This window comes from Bacillus rossius, chromosome 1, assembly GCF_032445375.1.
Source record: "Bacillus rossius redtenbacheri isolate Brsri chromosome 1, Brsri_v3, whole genome shotgun sequence".
Classification (NCBI taxonomy): Eukaryota; Metazoa; Arthropoda; class Insecta; order Phasmatodea; family Bacillidae; genus Bacillus; species Bacillus rossius.
In genome coordinates, this window is record NC_086330.1 from 240,386,450 (window position 1) to 240,404,120 (window position 17,671).

Consider the following 17,671-nt stretch of genomic DNA (forward strand, 5'->3'; position numbering starts at 1 on the left):
TTTCAAGGATTTCAGTAAAGTCCCTCAATTTCCCTGGTCGATTTCAGCTTCCCTGATTTTCCAGAATGTGGACACTCTGTAGAAGGTTTTTTTTATGCTGTACCTAATAATTTTTACCATTATTCTATAAAAGGTAAAAATGATAATTGTATTATTTCATTACTTGAGGCAGAATTATTTATGTCACATGTTAAGGGTAGGATACAATTTTTGCCAATTTAACATGGTGTGTAATTATGGTATTGCTTCTTGTGTTGTATTTGGATAGTTGTGCCAACTATGTGAAAAATTAATTTTAGTTTTTGGTAAACTGTAATATTAGACAATTGTTAAAATGGCTGGCATGGAACCAAAGTGATCTATGAAACATTTATTTTTGCAAAATCCAGGCTATGGTAAATTTTAACCTAACAAGCAAGCATTTATATACGTTTTTAAGTGGTCTATGTGTCATTTCACATTATAAGTACCTCAAATATAAAAGTATAACTTTAGAATTGAAATATGTTTTGAATGGTGGACAATTCTTAAGTGGCCTAAGTAGTTGCACTGTGTATCATAGAGACCAGTCTAGTACCTAGGTATATAAAACTAACTAGCTGCCCGACCCGGCTTCGCACGCCTATACTAATGGAAAAAAATTAAGCCACATCTCCCATTTACAGTAATGGTAAATAAAAAAAAATTCAGTAAAAATTTATTACAATGCTGTATAATGTACCGGAGAGAAAATGAATAGCACCGATGGTTTCCCGACTCGTGCACGCATCGTACAACTGATGTACCCGTACTTCGCTACGGCAGTCTACAGGCAGATCACTCTTGCGCCGCTCATTATGCATGCCCCTCCTTGTGGGTACGCCACTGCTGCGCATCAGTGCAATATTATTGAGAAACCAGTTATGATAGATAACATTGATAGAATTCTGGTATGTATAGGTACATTATAGCCTACATGTTTAGTACACATTCTATGGCATCAATAGTTCTTTTTGCAAATTACCATTTATAAACATGGGGGAATTTGGGTATACTTATTGTTTATAGATTAACTAGGGCATATCTGACAATATTTCTATTTTTGTTTCAGATCATGCCTCGTACGTATGTTAAGAAACGAACACCTACATATGGCTCCAGTGATCTTGAGAATGCCAAAGAAGAAGTGAAAAGGGGCTCCTCAGTGTATGCAGCAGCAAAAAAATTCAACATTCCATATGAAACACTGAGGCGGTGGCATGAATGTCCACCTCATTAGGGTGCTGGCAGGGGTACAGTCCTATCGAAAAAAGAAGAGCAATACATTGTTGGTGCTTTAGTGTACACTGCAAAATGTGGATATCCCCTGGACAGACAAGATTTAAAATACATGGTGAACAGTTACGTGAAATCTGTTGACAGAAAGACACCTTTCAAAGATGACATGCCAGGATATGATTTCATTGTTGCATTTGAAAAAAAGGTGGAAAGATGATCTTGTTAGGTGAAAACCTTAGCTTTTAACAAAATCACGAGCAGAAGGTCTTTATCAGTTTGTTGTCGGAGAGTTTTTTACACGTTATCAGCAGGTTCTTGACGATAATAATATGAATGGACACCCAGAACGGATTTTTAACTTTGATGAGACAGGTCTCGCAACTGATCCTACAAAAAGTAAAGTTTTTGTACCAAAGAGTGCTAGAGTGGCCCATTCTCGTTCAGGAGGTGCGGGAAAACTGCAGTACAGTGTTCTTTTTGTGGCAAGTGCGGATGGTGAACGTTATCCACCTTGTGTCATTTTCAAAGGGACTGGAGCCTTGCAAAGTACTTTGGTTCAAAATGGACCCACTGGTGCACTATATGGTGTCACAGAATCTGGTTGGATGCAAGACTACATATTTGGCTCAATGCATTTGTCAATAAAGTAAAACACATTGAAAAGCCAATACTGGTCATCTTTGATGGTCATGGCAGTCATTTGACCTACAATGTTACATGTACAGCCAGAGAACACAACATTATTCTTCTCTGCCTTCCTCCAAATACATCTCATGCCCTTCAGCCATTAGATGTAGGTGTGTTTGTTCCCATGAAGAACGCTTGGAGAGACATCTTGTGAACCTGGTACCGTGAGTCCTGCTTGAAAAATATAGATAAAGCTGTATTTCCAAGTCTTCTAAAGAAACTTATAGCAGTTTCTTTCAAAGCTGAACATGTAATTGGTGGCTTTAAGGGTACTGGACTCTACCCAGTTAATAAAGATGCCCTTATAAGTAAAATTGTATCTGTAGAATCAGTGGAGATGCCTGTGCCTGAAAATGCCTCATCAAACAGGCCTAACAACCCAAATGATGACTTAAATTTGCCAGGCCCATCAAGTAGCAACTCCAAAGCAAACAACTTACTGGGATCATCATCAATGACTACGCATAGTCCTACTAATGAACCCTATCCATCACCAATGAAGAAATTAAGAGAAGCAATCATTCAAACATTAGCACCTGAACAGTCAGCAAATTCAAAGCGGAAATGACGAAGAGTACAAAACAGTGTTGGAGAAGTGCTTACATATGAAGAAGTCCAAGAAAGACTAAAAGAAGAAGAGTTAAGAAATGAAAACAATAAAATGAAAAACAGTAGGCCTCGAACAGTAGGCTGCGAAAGAACTAGGCGTATTGACTAAATGCAAGAAAGAAGAAGGAAACGGTAGGCTTAGCAAAGTGGTTGAGAAATTTGTTATTGAAAGTGATAAAAGTGAAGAAGGAAGTCGTGGACCTATTGCAACAACTAGTTCAAGTTCTGAAATAATTACAGGATCGTGGGTCTCGGTTAACTATCAAAGTGAATGTGGCAAGACAGTGAAGGAGTACAGGGGCCAAGTAATAAGTGAATCACAAGATGCACACAATAAAAAACAATATGATGTCAAGTTTTTAATTCAATGCAAACGGGATGGTCACCATTACATTTTTCCAGAGGTTGATGATATTGAGTGTGTTGATGTATCACAAATATCTGAAGTGTTTTCAGTCCCTGATTTCAATGGGAGATATTTTAAATTTACAAAATAGGTAAACAAGTAAGCCTTTGGTTGTGCAGTGATTCTTTAATTTGTAAACTTGAAAATGCTATTTTTTTAATTAACAAATTTAAAATTAATGTTTTGTAAACCTGTTTAACCTATACATTGTCTTAGATTTCATAAATTAACTAGCTGTTGTGGTTATTTGAGAATAAACGGCCTTAAATGCATTATTAGCTAATAGAATAAGCATTATACCCAAATTCCTCCATCCATGGGGTAAATTGGGTATAGATATACTTAAAATTATTAGGATATCAAGAATGGCTCAAAAAAATTTGAAAGCCCAATTAATTAATTCTAGAAGATCACATTGCTAACATATCAAAAACTGACAACAATATTTTATCACTGTAAAAAAATTTAGAGGGTCTAAACTTAAAATTGTGTGATTTTTGTACCCAAATTACCCCAAGCCACCCTTCACTTTTAATTTTTTTCCACGATGTCCACATTCTCATGGAACTTCCCTATACACGGTTTGAAAATTAAAGTTTAAAATGCCTTACTGGATACCAATGCTACAGGGATTCACTACCAAATTTGTTGAAATAATCTAGCCCGTATGCCCACTGATAAAATGCAATTGTTACAAGCAAAGTTTTTAACAGTTTAATTTGAAAAATGTTTCATAGTGTGAATTTTGTATCCAATTGTACGTCCATGATTAATAGAACTTCTTATTGAGTATTTTAGCCTTTTCAAAATACCCAAGTTTAGATTTAATTGTTCAATTCCAAGCATATAATTTATATATAAACGTATTTTCCCCATGCGCTGGCATCATTCCCTCACTCTAATATGTAGGCCTATGTTATGATTACTGCCACCAGGGTGCACTGATATCATACTTATTTGTTCATTTGGTAGCCATTTGGGGTTATGGTGATCTACAAAGAGTCTCATGGTGGTTGTATTATTGAAAGATGGTGTTTTTTTTAATTGAATCACAAAAACAGGTAAGAGTTTTTTTATCACATCATTCCCTCATGACATATAATTTCAAAACTACTATACAATAAAAAGTAAAACCTACATCACAGGTTAGTATGTGTGGGCAGTTTCTTGTAAAAATTTTCTAACCTCAAAGCTAAAACAACATAGGAGATATTGCAACATACATTTATTTTTATCATTCCCTCACCATAATTCCCTCACAATGAGGGAATTATACATTAAATGAGGGAATGACATAATTTATAAATTACTGTTATTGTTCATTTTGGGGTTATATAATTCATATATTATAATCACAAAGTGTTTTGGTAATTTATGAACTGTATATTTCCTTCACAGATTGTTTGAAATAATCATGAATGGAAAACAAAGTGATGCAAAAGCAAGAAAAAAAGAGTATGACAGGAGACGGCATGAAGAAAAAAAGAAAAACCCACAACAATTAGAAATAATGAGAGAAAAAGAAAGGCTAAAATATGCTAATAAAAGGGCTTCAGGAAATGTTAAGAGTGTATCAGAAATGACATCAAGAGAACACAGAGCCAAGAAAAAGCAATGGAAGACCAATTCGAAGAAATTTAGAGATATTAAAAAGTATATATGCGAATCATTACGGGTAATGTTGAGAAACTCTTCACCGCCACTGAGTCCAGATGACCCACACCAGGCAATGATACAGCATGACTCTGAACCATCGTCATCAAGAAAGAAATGTGGACGGATGACTGTTAAAATGAACAGAAGTGTCATGTATAGAAGAATCAAAGAACTTGAAAAAAAAAACTCAAGACAACAGAAAACCGTGCTGAAAGATACAAAAAAAGGTACCAAAAATCAGAGAAGCATTACACAAAGAATGCTGAATTAACTCATCGAACTAAAAGTTACAATGATAATAGGAAAGGAGAAAGTATCATCGGAAGTCAGAAAGAGATTATTATTTGGGGAAGTCATGAGTACTAAATTAAAAGAAAGTGTGCAGAGAACAGGGAAGAGTCACAATAGTAAAAAGATGCTTCAAAGAGTTGTTGCAGGAAGAGTGTTAAAGAAATACAGAATGTTATCTGTGGCTAAAAAGCACTGTAATTTAAGTTACTTGGCTGGTCCAGTTCACAAAAACATTAGATCACATTCAAAAAGAATTCAGTGTCAGGCAAGAGGTAAAGTGTTAACCGAATACATGAAGAACGATGTTACGAGATTTTTTGAAAACGACGATGTCTCGTATATATCCCGGCAAAAAGGACTGTCTTACCAAAAATGAAGTGAAAAAGCAGAAGCGTCTACTAAGTAATACCTTGCAGAATTTACACAAGAAATTTTCCGACACTGTTTCTTATGGGATAAGTTATGCATCATTTTGCAGATTGAAACCATTTTGGATAGTAACCCCAAAGCATTCCGATAGAGAAATGTGCAAATACATCATCCATGCCAACACTGAGCTGCTTGTTGCGAAATTGTATGAAAAGAAGATTTTTCAATATAAAAATCCGGATGAAGTTCTCCCATCTCTGTGCTGCGATAGTTCTTATCCCAAGTGTTTGAGGAGGAAGTGTAACAATTGTAAAGAAAAATTTATATTGTATGAAGTCCCAGATGCAGAGAAACAAATAACTTAAAAAAAAATGGGGTAATGAAGAAGTTACATACTTAAGTAAAGGAACCGAAAGAAAAATTAAGAAAATGATAAAAAAGGAAGTTGCAACTACGTGTAAGGATTTAGTTATTCAACTAGAAACAACATTTAATAAATACATGAATCATGTAGCAAACATTGTTCACCAATACAAAGAATATTCCAAGGTAAAGAGTGAATTAACACCAGGGACTGTAGTTTTACACGTAGACTTCAGTCTGTGCATTTTGGGCGTGGAAGGCAACAGATAACATTACACACTGGTTTTCTTTATTCTGCTGGTGAATCTGGTACATCAGTAAAATCCTTTTGTTCCATTAGGGGAGGCCGGGGTATTAAGAGACAGGGGTTATAAGAGACCAGGGCAAAATATCACCTTAAATATGAATAAAAATAAGTTTAAAAATATGAAATAATTACTTCAACATCTTTAATTTATTATTACTTACCTACTTGGTAATTATTTTCTTGATTTTTACTTCATAAATGACATGAAAAAAAATGTTTACTTTAAACTATACTTAAAAGTTCGCAACTATTTTACAACAAAAAAAAACCTTGTGTAAATTTCGTAAGATTTTTGGAAGTGATATGTACATAGCTTTTTGACTGAGATTATGACATTTGATATAGAATTTGTGAAGTTATTCAAAACCTTCTTATTTTACTAATTCTGGGCATGTCTCTTATAACCCCAGTTTAAGATTTAGTAGGGGTAATAATAGACACTGGTCTCTTATTACCCCATCAGAATTATTTTCTTTTGTTTCAGGTCTGTTTATTAGAAAACTAAGTGAACTAACAATGTAAAAGTGAAAAAAGTGACAACAGTGAAAAGACAATTTACACAATGCCAAGACATTATAAAAAGAAAAACATTCGGTGTCAGTTTGACCCTAAGGACATGAAAAAAGCAATTTTAGAAGTAAAGAAAGGAGTGTCAATAAGAGCAGCAGCAGAAAAATTTAATGTTCCTGTGTCAACTTTAGGCAAACATTATAAGAACCCTGAAAAAAAAATTGGAGGCGGGCGTAAACAAGAAATCTCAGAAGATGAAGAAGCAGATATGGCCAAATATTTAGAAGTGTGTGCAGTTCACAGGGAAGGGTTAACTAGAAGTGAAACATTGGAGTTAGTGAAAGAATATGTTGAGCACAGCAAATTGAATACCAGATGGCACAACAGTAAACCATCTTATGACTGGCTCAATTTATTTTTCAAAAGACATCCTCACCTGAGAATTAGAAAAGATGAACAGTTGAGCAACCAACGTGTAAGAGGAGCAGACCCTTTCGTAGTGAATGGCTTCTACCAAGAGGTCCAGAAACTGTACGCAAAAGAAAAAATAACAGAAACAGACCGTAGTTATGTTTACAATTGTGATGAGACCTCATTTTCACACGATCCTAGCGAAGTTCGCGTCATAGCTAAGAAAGGTACGAAAAGAGTTTCGAAGCATATAGCAGGATCAGGCAAATCAAACACCACTGTACTAGCATGTGGAGCAGCAGATAGCACAAAGATGCCACCATTCATAATCTTCTCGGTAACGTATGTATGGAGTACCTGGATTCCAAAAGATGACTATCCAGGCACAGCATATACAGCCCAAAAAAAAGGATGGATGGAGGGCTCCATTTTTGCAAATTGGTTTTCCGAATAGTTTCTGAAGCACATTCCTTCAAAGGAACATCGCAATGGCAAGAAAGTAATCCTTTTCTTTGATGGTGTTGCATTTCATGTGAGTTATCCTCTCATTAAAATGGCTTATGACAATGATGTGATCTTGATTAAACTCCCATCTAACATGACACATTTCATGCAGCCATTAGATTTGACAGTATTTAAACCCCTGAAAGGAGCTTGGAATACTCTGATGGTGCAGTGGAACAGACTTCACCCTGGCACTCCGCTACCCAGAGAAGAGTTTTCCAGAAACATTAAGAGACTGTGGGAGGAACATTTCCCACCTAGACTCTGATTTCCGGATTTCTTCATACTGGGCTCTTTCCTGCAGACGCAAGCAAATTTCCTGAGGAGGCATATAACCCCATAAAACTTCAGAGATTCAATGCGATTGAAAAAGCTAAGGCTTCACGAGTTTTACCAGAGACATCTCCCAGTGCACCTAGACCTCCGCCTGTTTCAACTTCTGTTTTGCCTAAGCACAAATCTACGGTGGAAACTGCAAGTACTCCTTGGCCTGCTTCTCAAAATGGACCTTCCGCAAATTCAGATGTATCAGAAGCTCTCCATACTTCAACTGTCCTTGACTCTGCTGAACAAGAAAGAGAAACAGACAACATAGGTGAGATTTTGGCTTCTCCACTTTCAGAAGAAGGTCAACCAGGGTGTTCGTCATGGACAGCAGAAGATCGTGTGCAGCATCAAACCAAATTTGAGAGTTTCATTCGGTACAAACTTACTGAAAACATAATGAAATCCACACCGAAAGTAGGCCTAACAGGAAAGAGGAAGAAAGTTTCAGATCAAAAGGGTGAAATCCTGACATCAGTGAAGGTCATGGAAAGGATTAGAAAGTCTGAGGAAAATCAAAATAAAAAGAATGAGAAGACAGAAAGGAAGAAATCTGGAAAAAAGCAAGAAAGTGACAACTCAAAGTCTAAGGCTACAGTACGCAAGAAATCAGTTAGGCCTAAACGAAAATCTGCAAATTCATCCTCTGATTCTGAACTTAGTGATGATTTACCTATTGAAACGGATGAAGACTCGCCATTACGCCTTGAAGAATTAATTTCATCGGACGACAGTGTGCCTGAAGAATTTCATCCAAGTAGTGTTGTTCCTAGACTAGAACTGTACTATGCTGTGTACTACTATTTGGACTGGTACATTGGGCGAGTTATTGACTTTCCAGATGAAGGACTTTGTAAGGTTAAGTTCTTGAAAAAAGAACTTAATGGGTTTAATTGGCCTCTTCATGATGATATACAAACAATAACATCTAAATACGTGTTCTACGGACCCATAAATTTAAAGGGGAATGGTCCTTTCCAGGTTAGTCGAGGGGAGTTACAAAAAATATGTTTGGTGTACAGCAAACTCAAGAAAAGTTTCAAAAAGTAAGCTCAAACTAGGCCTGGGAAACTTAGTGCAAAGTTTTTAAAAAAAAAAAGAATATTAATTTTATAAGCCTAAATTTTCTATTGCTAGGTCCTATCTTTTATATGACTTTCATTTGACTTATCAAGTTACATTAGGCCTATTAGGCATGCAGTATACAGAATCTTTTTATTGTAAACTGAGCTAAGTTTAGGTTACAAAAGAGTTTACAATCTTTTTAGATGTTTGTTTACTATTTACTTATCATTTGACTCTATAATAGTTAACTGTAAGGTACAAAATAATTTTTCAAATAAAACTGTTGTATTTCAATGACAAAATGCCCTATTTTTAGTATGTTTGTGGAATTGTCACAAAAAATTAAATATCAAAAGTACTTATGATTTTCATTTGATAAGCTTATGTATTGATTCTGTTCATTCCTTTGAACCTTTAAAATGGGGGTTATTGCTTGTTTGCTATTTGTTATTAGCATAAATTAATTTTATAAACCATCTTTCAGAAAGCATTTTTCATTCTAATGTATTTTGAGAACCAGCACATATATTTTTTATTTCAAAAAATTGAGAGCTTTAGAATTTTCTGAATATGTCTCTTATATCCCCAAATCATTTTATACAGTGTTTTTTGTGGACAGTGAAAGGTATGTCTCTTATTCCCCCTGATAGGGTAATAAGAGACACTGGTTTTTATAAATTTTCAAAAAAATAATTTCACAGTAAATTGTTAATGGAAAAATTTCAAAATAATCGAGAAAGATTCACTTAGTTTGTTGAGTATGATATAATTTTATTGAAGACATAAGACTAGAAATAAATTTAATATAATTTTTTTTTCTCTCTTATTACCCCTTGTGTCTCTTTTTACCCCGGCCTCCCGCCCTCCCCTAGTCCAAGTTTGCGAAATGACACTGTGTAGCAGTTTGGTCTCATCTACAGCCTGTTTTCCAGTGGGCACAAGACAAAGAGAATTTGCATACTGTACATATTCTAAGTGATGGCGCTGGAAGCCAGTACAAAAATAAAACCGCTTTCTACATAATGTCAAACTTTCTTGACCGTTTTTTGCATACTGTACATATTCTAAGTGATGGCGCTGGAAGCCAGTACAAAAATAAAACCGCTTTCTACATAATGTCAAACTTTCTTGACAGTTTTTTGCCAACAATAGAAAACTTCACTTGGAACTTTAGTGAATCAGGACATGGTAAGGGTGCTCCTGATGGTGTTGGTGGATGCCTTAAGCGAACTGCTGATAGATTAGTTGCAGAAGGTAAGGATGTTTCAAATTTTGAAACATTTGTAAAAGTTCTTGAAGATAACTGTAAAGGAGTGAAATTATTTACAGTGAAAGAGAACGAAATTGAAAGTTTGGAAGAGTATTTGCATCTCAAGGGCAAGAAGATTGAAGCTTTTAAGTGTACATTACAGGTTCATCAAGTTGTCTACTGCTCAAGGAAGAGTAGTAGCGGTCTGCAATTCAGAAGTTCAAGCTGCTTCAGCTGCCAACAAAAATGTGTCCATTTCTTTCTTGGTGAAGGATATAAGCCTAAAAAGAACATGGAAAGTTATTACAGGAAAGACAATGAAATAAACGGAGAAAATGAAAGTGAACCAAATGGCCGTGTCGATGAAAGTGGCTTTGAGAATACACATTATGAAGGAATAACCGAAGATGTACCTACACAATTACAACATTGGAGGTAAGTTTTTTAGGCGGCTTACTAAAATGAATAACATATTATAAAGTTATTATTCTTGTGATTATTTTTATATTTTTATTTACAGGTGTGACTGACGACACTTACAGTGTTGGAGAATGGGTTTTGGTAAATTACGATGGCATCAAATATCCTGGTGAAATAACCTCTATAGTATTTGAACATGCTGTTGAAGTATCTGTGATGCATCCAGCAGCTGGTGGGACTTACAAATGGCCGACATTGCCTGATAGACTGCTTTATAACTTGAAGGATGTCGTGAAAAAGATAAGCGGGCCATGCCCATCAGGCTCCAGAGCAGCCTTCTTTGTTTTCAAAGACTTGTGAAAAACTATGTTAAAATATTTTGGCAATGTTTCTTTTTTCCATTAACATGTTTTTAAAAGTAATTTTTTTGTTTTTAATATAACAAATATGTTATAGTCCTCTTGATTAAAGTTTGTTGTGTGTTTTTCCAACTATTGAACAAATGAGTCTGTTAAAATTTTGTGTCACAATTTCATTTCTTTACATGTCAGAATTTTTAAAATGTAATATGCTGTACATTTCTGCGTGAATTGGTTTGTATTAAAAAATTGTAAATAACAAAAGTTAAAATGTTTGTAATTATTTGATTTTGTCATTCCCTCATATCAGAAAATCATCATTCCCTCATTTCACAATATTAAATTTTTTTCCCCATCAAAATTGTGGAAACGACTTCGGCCATAGCATAATTTCTATTTCTAAACACATTATCTAGCACATAAAATATTATTAGCCTCTACTTATAAATATTTATGACATCAGATTTTAACTATCGGAAATCAGTAATAAGCTGAGAATCACCCATATATATATATATATACATACATATACATATATACATATATATACACATATATATATACATATATATATACACACACACATATATATATATATATATATATATATATATATATATATATATATATATATATATAGACACACACACACACAATATACAATATTTTTTCAGCGCCCAACTGATTTATTCAAGTGTTTGAGCTTGTCAGTAGGTGTGTGAACCCTGTGCCCGGACCATCATTCCTATACTACTGTTTACATTTATGTTTTACTTTAGCATTAATTGACTAGTTTAACTATAAGTGATGAACACTCAGATGGTTCTGGCTCTTTGGGGAGGTCTGTTCGGGGAGCAGATGGCGTCACCCTGTGTGGCCCCTCCTTCCCCTCATGCAGGAGACACACAGTGTCACAAAGGTAAAGTATTTGTACTTACAGTTCGCTTATGTCGACTTAAGTGAAGATAACCCATACCACCCATTCAGAAAGAAATGTAATAAAAATACTGCAAAATATTTTTAATGGTTCCTTAAGAATTACTAATTTGATATTTAGCTATCTTTACCTAACCAACCATTCATATGATTTGTTTTTTTTATGTAGCTATACTAACTCAACCAACCGTACACATTGTTCTAAAGTATTTTTAATGTAGCTATCCTAACATAACAGACCTTTTTAACAATATAAGAATTTGGGAAGAAAAAACAAAACGAAAGAATGGTATTTGGCTGTCACGAGAAGACGTGTGTGTCCAGCCTTAATCGACACTGAAAACTGAACATTTAACTTACAAAATCACATAGCTATACTTTAAACAAATATTACTATAAAAATTTCATATATGTATACTAAACGTTAGGACTACAATGCTTGAAAACAAAGTAAATAACATACAAGAAAAATACTCAAATAAAATAACATTTAACCGAAATTTAAGCGAAACATCTTACCATGGCTTTTCAGACATTTTTGACTACACAGTAACACAAAAATTTAACAGATTATAACTATTAGATACTGACTAAAATCACAATAATCATACACTTCAAAACAACTTGTCAAATCTCTCACCGCCAAAACATTCAACAGCTTTTTCAAACATTAACTTACTTCTTATTGGCAACAGTAGTTAAAAACATTATAGGGTGAAATTTATTTTCTAATATATAATAATTCCCTACTAAAAATTAATAAGTAAATACAAATTTTATGGCCAGTGCCTTTGATTTCGCAAACAAAACAACATTTCAGGTTAATTTTTAAGTTACATTTTATAATTATTGATCATATGTATTTGCCTCCATTTAATTTAATGGTTTTATGGTTCTTTGAAACTATGAGGTTGGCAACATGATCGTCGTTCCACGAAAAAGTTAATAAAAAATGTACAATATTAATTTTTTTTTCTAACGTAACTAAAACTAAATGTATTTTGGAGGGGTCTCCGGGTTAGGGAGGGACCTAGGTGCGTCTCAGGCCGAAGCCTATACGCCTAGTCATGCTGGGATTAGCCAATCAGGGAGAGGGTCGCATGCATCATGTGCTACGAGGGGATTGGCCAGCCATGGCAGTGATTGGCGCCATTAATAACTCCCCTCACTCTTAAATCTAGACTATAACTAGAGATAGCTTGGACCCAGGTAAAACATGCATAGACACAGGGAAAACCCTGGGCACATTCATGCGGGATGCAAATTGGCATGCATTACGTGTAGGAATTTACAGGAGACAGAGGATGGTCTGGATGAAGTGTTGGACAGAGTAGAAAAGAGTCTACTATGCAGGGGTTGGTCACTTGGACTCGTGGTCCACTTTGCTATTTGTCCAGTACTGGATTTAGGGACCAGGGACGCAAGCGTCCCTTGTCGTGAGTGGTTGCACTGACCACTCACTCCACCGCCATTCAGCACCTAAAAAACTAAGAAACTAAGACAGAAAACAGATAAATGACTTACAAACTAGGCATTTCGTTACGAAATATGCAAACACCCAACTCAGGGATGGATGTGCAGTGCTTAAAATAAAACTAAAATAATAACTATAAATATTATTTTTTTTATTTTTTGTTAGTTTTTATCATTATTTTAGAAATATATATTTTTGATGACTATTACTTAGTATCTAGGACTTATTACTAATTTACAAATCTCTGATATTTACTACTATACTACTAGTTAAATATAGAGGAACTGTCTGTGTATAAAGTTACAGGTGAATTAAGTCAAGACCTATTCGCATTTTGGTATTTGTTGCAAGCTTGCAATTCAAAATCCCATGTCTTTCAGAAACACAACCGGCACTGAAGGTGAAGGCTGCCATGCGGGCCATGCCCATCGGACATAGGGAATCAGCCCTAACACAACAGGCAGTGAACTCCCGGGAGCCAAACCTACACATTGCGTGCTTCGGACCATTTTGAATTAGCAAATTATTTCATTAATGTCTAAAATTTAAGTTTCAACTCGCAGGAGACTGATTGGCCGATCGCTCAGCCAGCCACAGCACACTACGGAGGTCTGTGAGCCAAGATTGCATTTGGCATTTTATATTTTCCATGCAACTCTCGATCTTGTTCGCCCAGTGATGAAATATATGGGTTTCTGCTTATGACACATTTATCATAGAATTTTTGCGCAGTTCGGAAATAATAATTTTTTAAAAGTTCGAGTTTGAGCTCTCTGTGCATAGCCCTTACGGGGCAATACACAGGCGCATCTGTCGCAATACGAATACTCTTATTCTGAATTCTCTGTAGCTTGATTAAGTGAGATTCCGCTGCTGTTGCCCACACCGGCGCTGCATACGTGATTATTGGTTTTATTAGTGCGTTATAAATTATTATTCCGTTTTTAACAGAGCTACCTAAACGTCTGCTCATGACGGGGTAGAGGGCCATGAGCCTAATGAAAGCTGTTTTTCTTTTCGCCTCTATGTGATCGCGCCATAGTAGTTTCCTATCCATGTACACGCCTAAATATTTAACCACATTTTTGTGAGGAATTTGCTCATTGAAAAGTGTTAGTCGTGGTCTATCTTCGAGTGGCGGGAGATGTTTACGCGTAATTAATCAGAAACAAACAAAAGCCCCTAACTAATAGAGTGCGACGTAGGAGTGCCCGGCTCACTCACGTGTAGCTTTCTACTAAAACAGCTGTGAGTGCAACCCTTGCGGCCTTCAGACTAAATTCAGTAGTGAAATGTGTGACGTAACGCAAACCGCCCCAAATTAGCATTATCATTCGACACTGGAGTAGTTACCAAGAAACAGACAGTCTCCAGCTTGACTCTAATATTCAAACTTTTTTTAGACAAACTTATTAAATGTCAATTCTAAAACATATATAGATATTAAGTTAATAATTAAGTTTTATTGTATGAATTAAGAGCCACTTGCTTTTTATTATTAATGTAATTATTTACGAATAACGAAACTTTAGAAACACTGGCGCGACAGGGAGCTCAACCCTCCCCTCACGCCAGGGCCAGACGCCAGTACAGCGCGACTCGCGGACCGGGACGAACGCATGTCCCACGGGGAGCCATCATTTCTTTGTGTTCACCGAACGTCCATCTGGTAATTATAGTCACAACCGAAACCCTTTTTTTTTTAAATACTCCCCGTGTGCGCTCGGTCCTTTTCTGGTGTAGGGCCTAACCCAGTCGCGTCAATTTAACACGCCCCACACAAAACATTACGTGGGGCTGTGCAGTATACGGTACGGGCCGTCTCCCGCCACCCCAGAACTTTAATTAAACGCCCAGTGCACAGGCACAGGCTACATCCAATCGTAGACGTGTTTTTAATTTAGTAGCGAGCCGCGGTCCACACAGGTGGGCCCGCGCATCGCAATTTACCAATCACAGGATTAGCCGATTCTAATCGAACGCTCTCCCTCAACTGCGACTGGCGTGAGGGCATAATAAGTAAACACACGTAGAGGCACGCAGGTGTCCCTCTCAGATAACGTGTGGAGTGTAATCGTGTACGTAAGAGCACCACAGGGTGCCGTTTTGTCAAGTGTAATTGTAATAATAGTGTAACCAAAACTTCTACGTGTTCCTCACTGGCAGTCATGTACCGCCGAGTAGACCTCGCGCCCAATGTAATGAACCAGTGTAAATCGTGAGCAATAAAACGTCCACCCCGCAGCTCCCGTGCGCGACGTGCGACCCGTAGAAAAACCAGAACAGTGTATGTAAATTAACCTAAACAACCCAACCTAATCAGGAAACAAATTCCATCACCGCCGACGGTTCTAGCGGGCCACGCTGGGGCAACGAACCCACGACCATCACACGGTTAGACACCGAGCTAACCTGGCGCCCCCCCCCCCCCCCCGGAACAGAATTCTCTAAGAAAGCCAGCCACCCCGCTAGGACTTGCGCCCGACCTCGAACACGAGACCGCGGCGGACAGCACAGTTTTATATAATTTATAAATTAAGCTTTCATGAAGTACTCTATCAGTGGCTTTTTCTATGTCCAAAAACGCTGCGAGATTAAAGCTATTCTGATTGAACGCAGTTATTATTTGTTCTGTCATACGGACCAGTTGATGCGTTGTTGAATGCGCGCTGCGAAAACCAAATTGTTCGTCCGGCAGTACGTTATTTTCTTTAATGTGAGCATTTAGTCGCTGCAGAATTATGCATTCGGCTACTTTTGACAATGTACTCAGCAGACTAATGGGCCTATAATTTTGGGGCAGTGTCTTATCTTTTCCAGATTTATGAAAAACTATCACATTCGCTTCTTTCCACTGCGATGGAAAATACTGTAGTTTAAGTATTCCATTTATTAATTGAGCTAGGTATTCCAAAATTTCGTCGGGCAGTTTCTTAAGGACTACTGCCTGAATGCCATCGTTTCACGATGCCTTACGTGGTTTCATACGCCTGATAGCCTGTTTAACTTCCTGAGATTGAGTTAAGTAAGGTTTTGAAGTTAAAGGCTGCTTTAATTTAATTGTAAGGTATCTGTATATTCCGGCATTAAAATGCGGGTCACAGGGTTCGATATTAGGTTGAAAGGATAATTCAAGGGTATTCGCGAAGGCTTGTGCCTTGTCTGTCGGTGTAAAAGCGAACCCAGTGCGAGTTTGTAGCGGAGGTATTTTATCTATCTTATGAAGGAATCGCTTTGTCATACTCCAGGTGCTACCATCTTGCACCTGTAGCTGAGAGACTTTCGTCTCTCATTGGCTGCTCCTCCATAGAGTTATTTTATCGGAAATTATTTTCTGTAATTCATTAATTCTCGCTTAAATGTCGCGCTGCCTACGTCGAGTATATTCGTGCCTTAATTTATTTTTCTGAGAAATTAAATCCCTAATATACACCGGCAGTTCATCTTGCTTAAATCTAACCACCTTTTCTGGGATGCACGAGTTAATTGCAGTTTGAATTTTAACTGTAAGTTCAGTGACTGCTGATTCGATGTTATCTTTCGTTTCGAAGTTGGCAGCATCGGCTGCAGGCAAATTATCGACTAAATACGTCTGAAAGCCTCTCCAGTAGGCTTTCTTATAGTCTTTAATTTTTCTCGGAGGACTGATGTCAGTGTCTGCGTCACCGAATAGTAGATGCACTGGAAAGTGGTCAGACGACATTTCGTAAAAGACTCTGAGTTCGAATCCCGTTTGAACTCTCTTATTTAATGCAATATCTAAAATATCGGGGTTGTGCCGCTATCATGAGTGGGCTCTGAGGGAGCATGTACTTGATAATTTTTGTTAGACTCGCGTCTTTGCAGCAGTAGGCCATTGGCTGTATTGCTCCGATTGTTCCAGTCTTTATGCTTGGCATTAATATCACCGACTGCTAGGAATGTGGGAGCTGAGCCATATAAGATGTCCAGCTCGTTTTCAGTTAGTGACCTGCCCGGTGGTGCATACCTCGAAATAAGCACTATTTGTTGTTTATTGACTTTAAAAGTAATTGCAACAGCTTCTAATTTATTAAATTCAGGTAAATGAAATTCACTATGTTGTATACTTCTGTGGATTAGTAGGGCAACCCCTCCACTTCTGGTATCGCGGTCGCGCCTATAAAAAGTGTAATTTAAGATAGATGATCTGTTGGAATTAAGTGTGTTTCGTTTATCGCCGCGATTCTAATATTATGTTTAATTAAATGATCGGTAAATTCGATTATTTTATTTCTAATTCCTCGTGCATTCCAGTAAAGGATGGTACTTAATCTACTGTCTACGGGGTAGTATTAATGGCAGAACCGAAATTAAGGGTGTGCGGCATTAAAGCTGGCCACTTATGCTGTCACGAAACCCGTGGTGGCTTTTATTTTGTCCTCTATTGACTTGGATGGATTACACCAAATAGCCATTAAAATGCACATTGGTTCCAGGACGTGTGCCAGGTTAG

At 36.8% G+C, this 17,671-nt stretch overlaps 1 protein-coding gene and 1 long non-coding RNA gene across 4 annotated transcripts in view; one reads left to right on the forward strand and one right to left on the reverse strand.

The window, feature by feature from the left end:
- LOC134527406 (protein regulator of cytokinesis 1-like) overlaps window positions 1-12,423 on the reverse strand; it is a 165,303-nt gene extending 152,880 nt beyond the window's left edge. The window contains exon 1 of one of the 3 annotated variants that reach the window (XM_063360069.1): window positions 12,243-12,423. In XM_063360069.1, the coding sequence (XP_063216139.1) occupies window positions 12,243-12,259 (17 nt within the window). In that variant the 5' untranslated portion in view covers window positions 12,260-12,423. Of the gene's footprint in view, window positions 1-10,169; window positions 10,778-12,242 lie in introns of those variants that run through there. The other 2 variants (XM_063360071.1, XM_063360072.1) reach the window with 2 other exon arrangements.
- Window positions 10,177-11,051, forward strand: LOC134527407 (uncharacterized). Its single transcript, XR_010074186.1, has 2 exons — window positions 10,177-10,443; window positions 10,529-11,051. It is a non-coding gene; the product is annotated as an uncharacterized LOC134527407 (long non-coding RNA).
- Window positions 12,424-17,671: the final 5,248 nt, after the last annotated feature.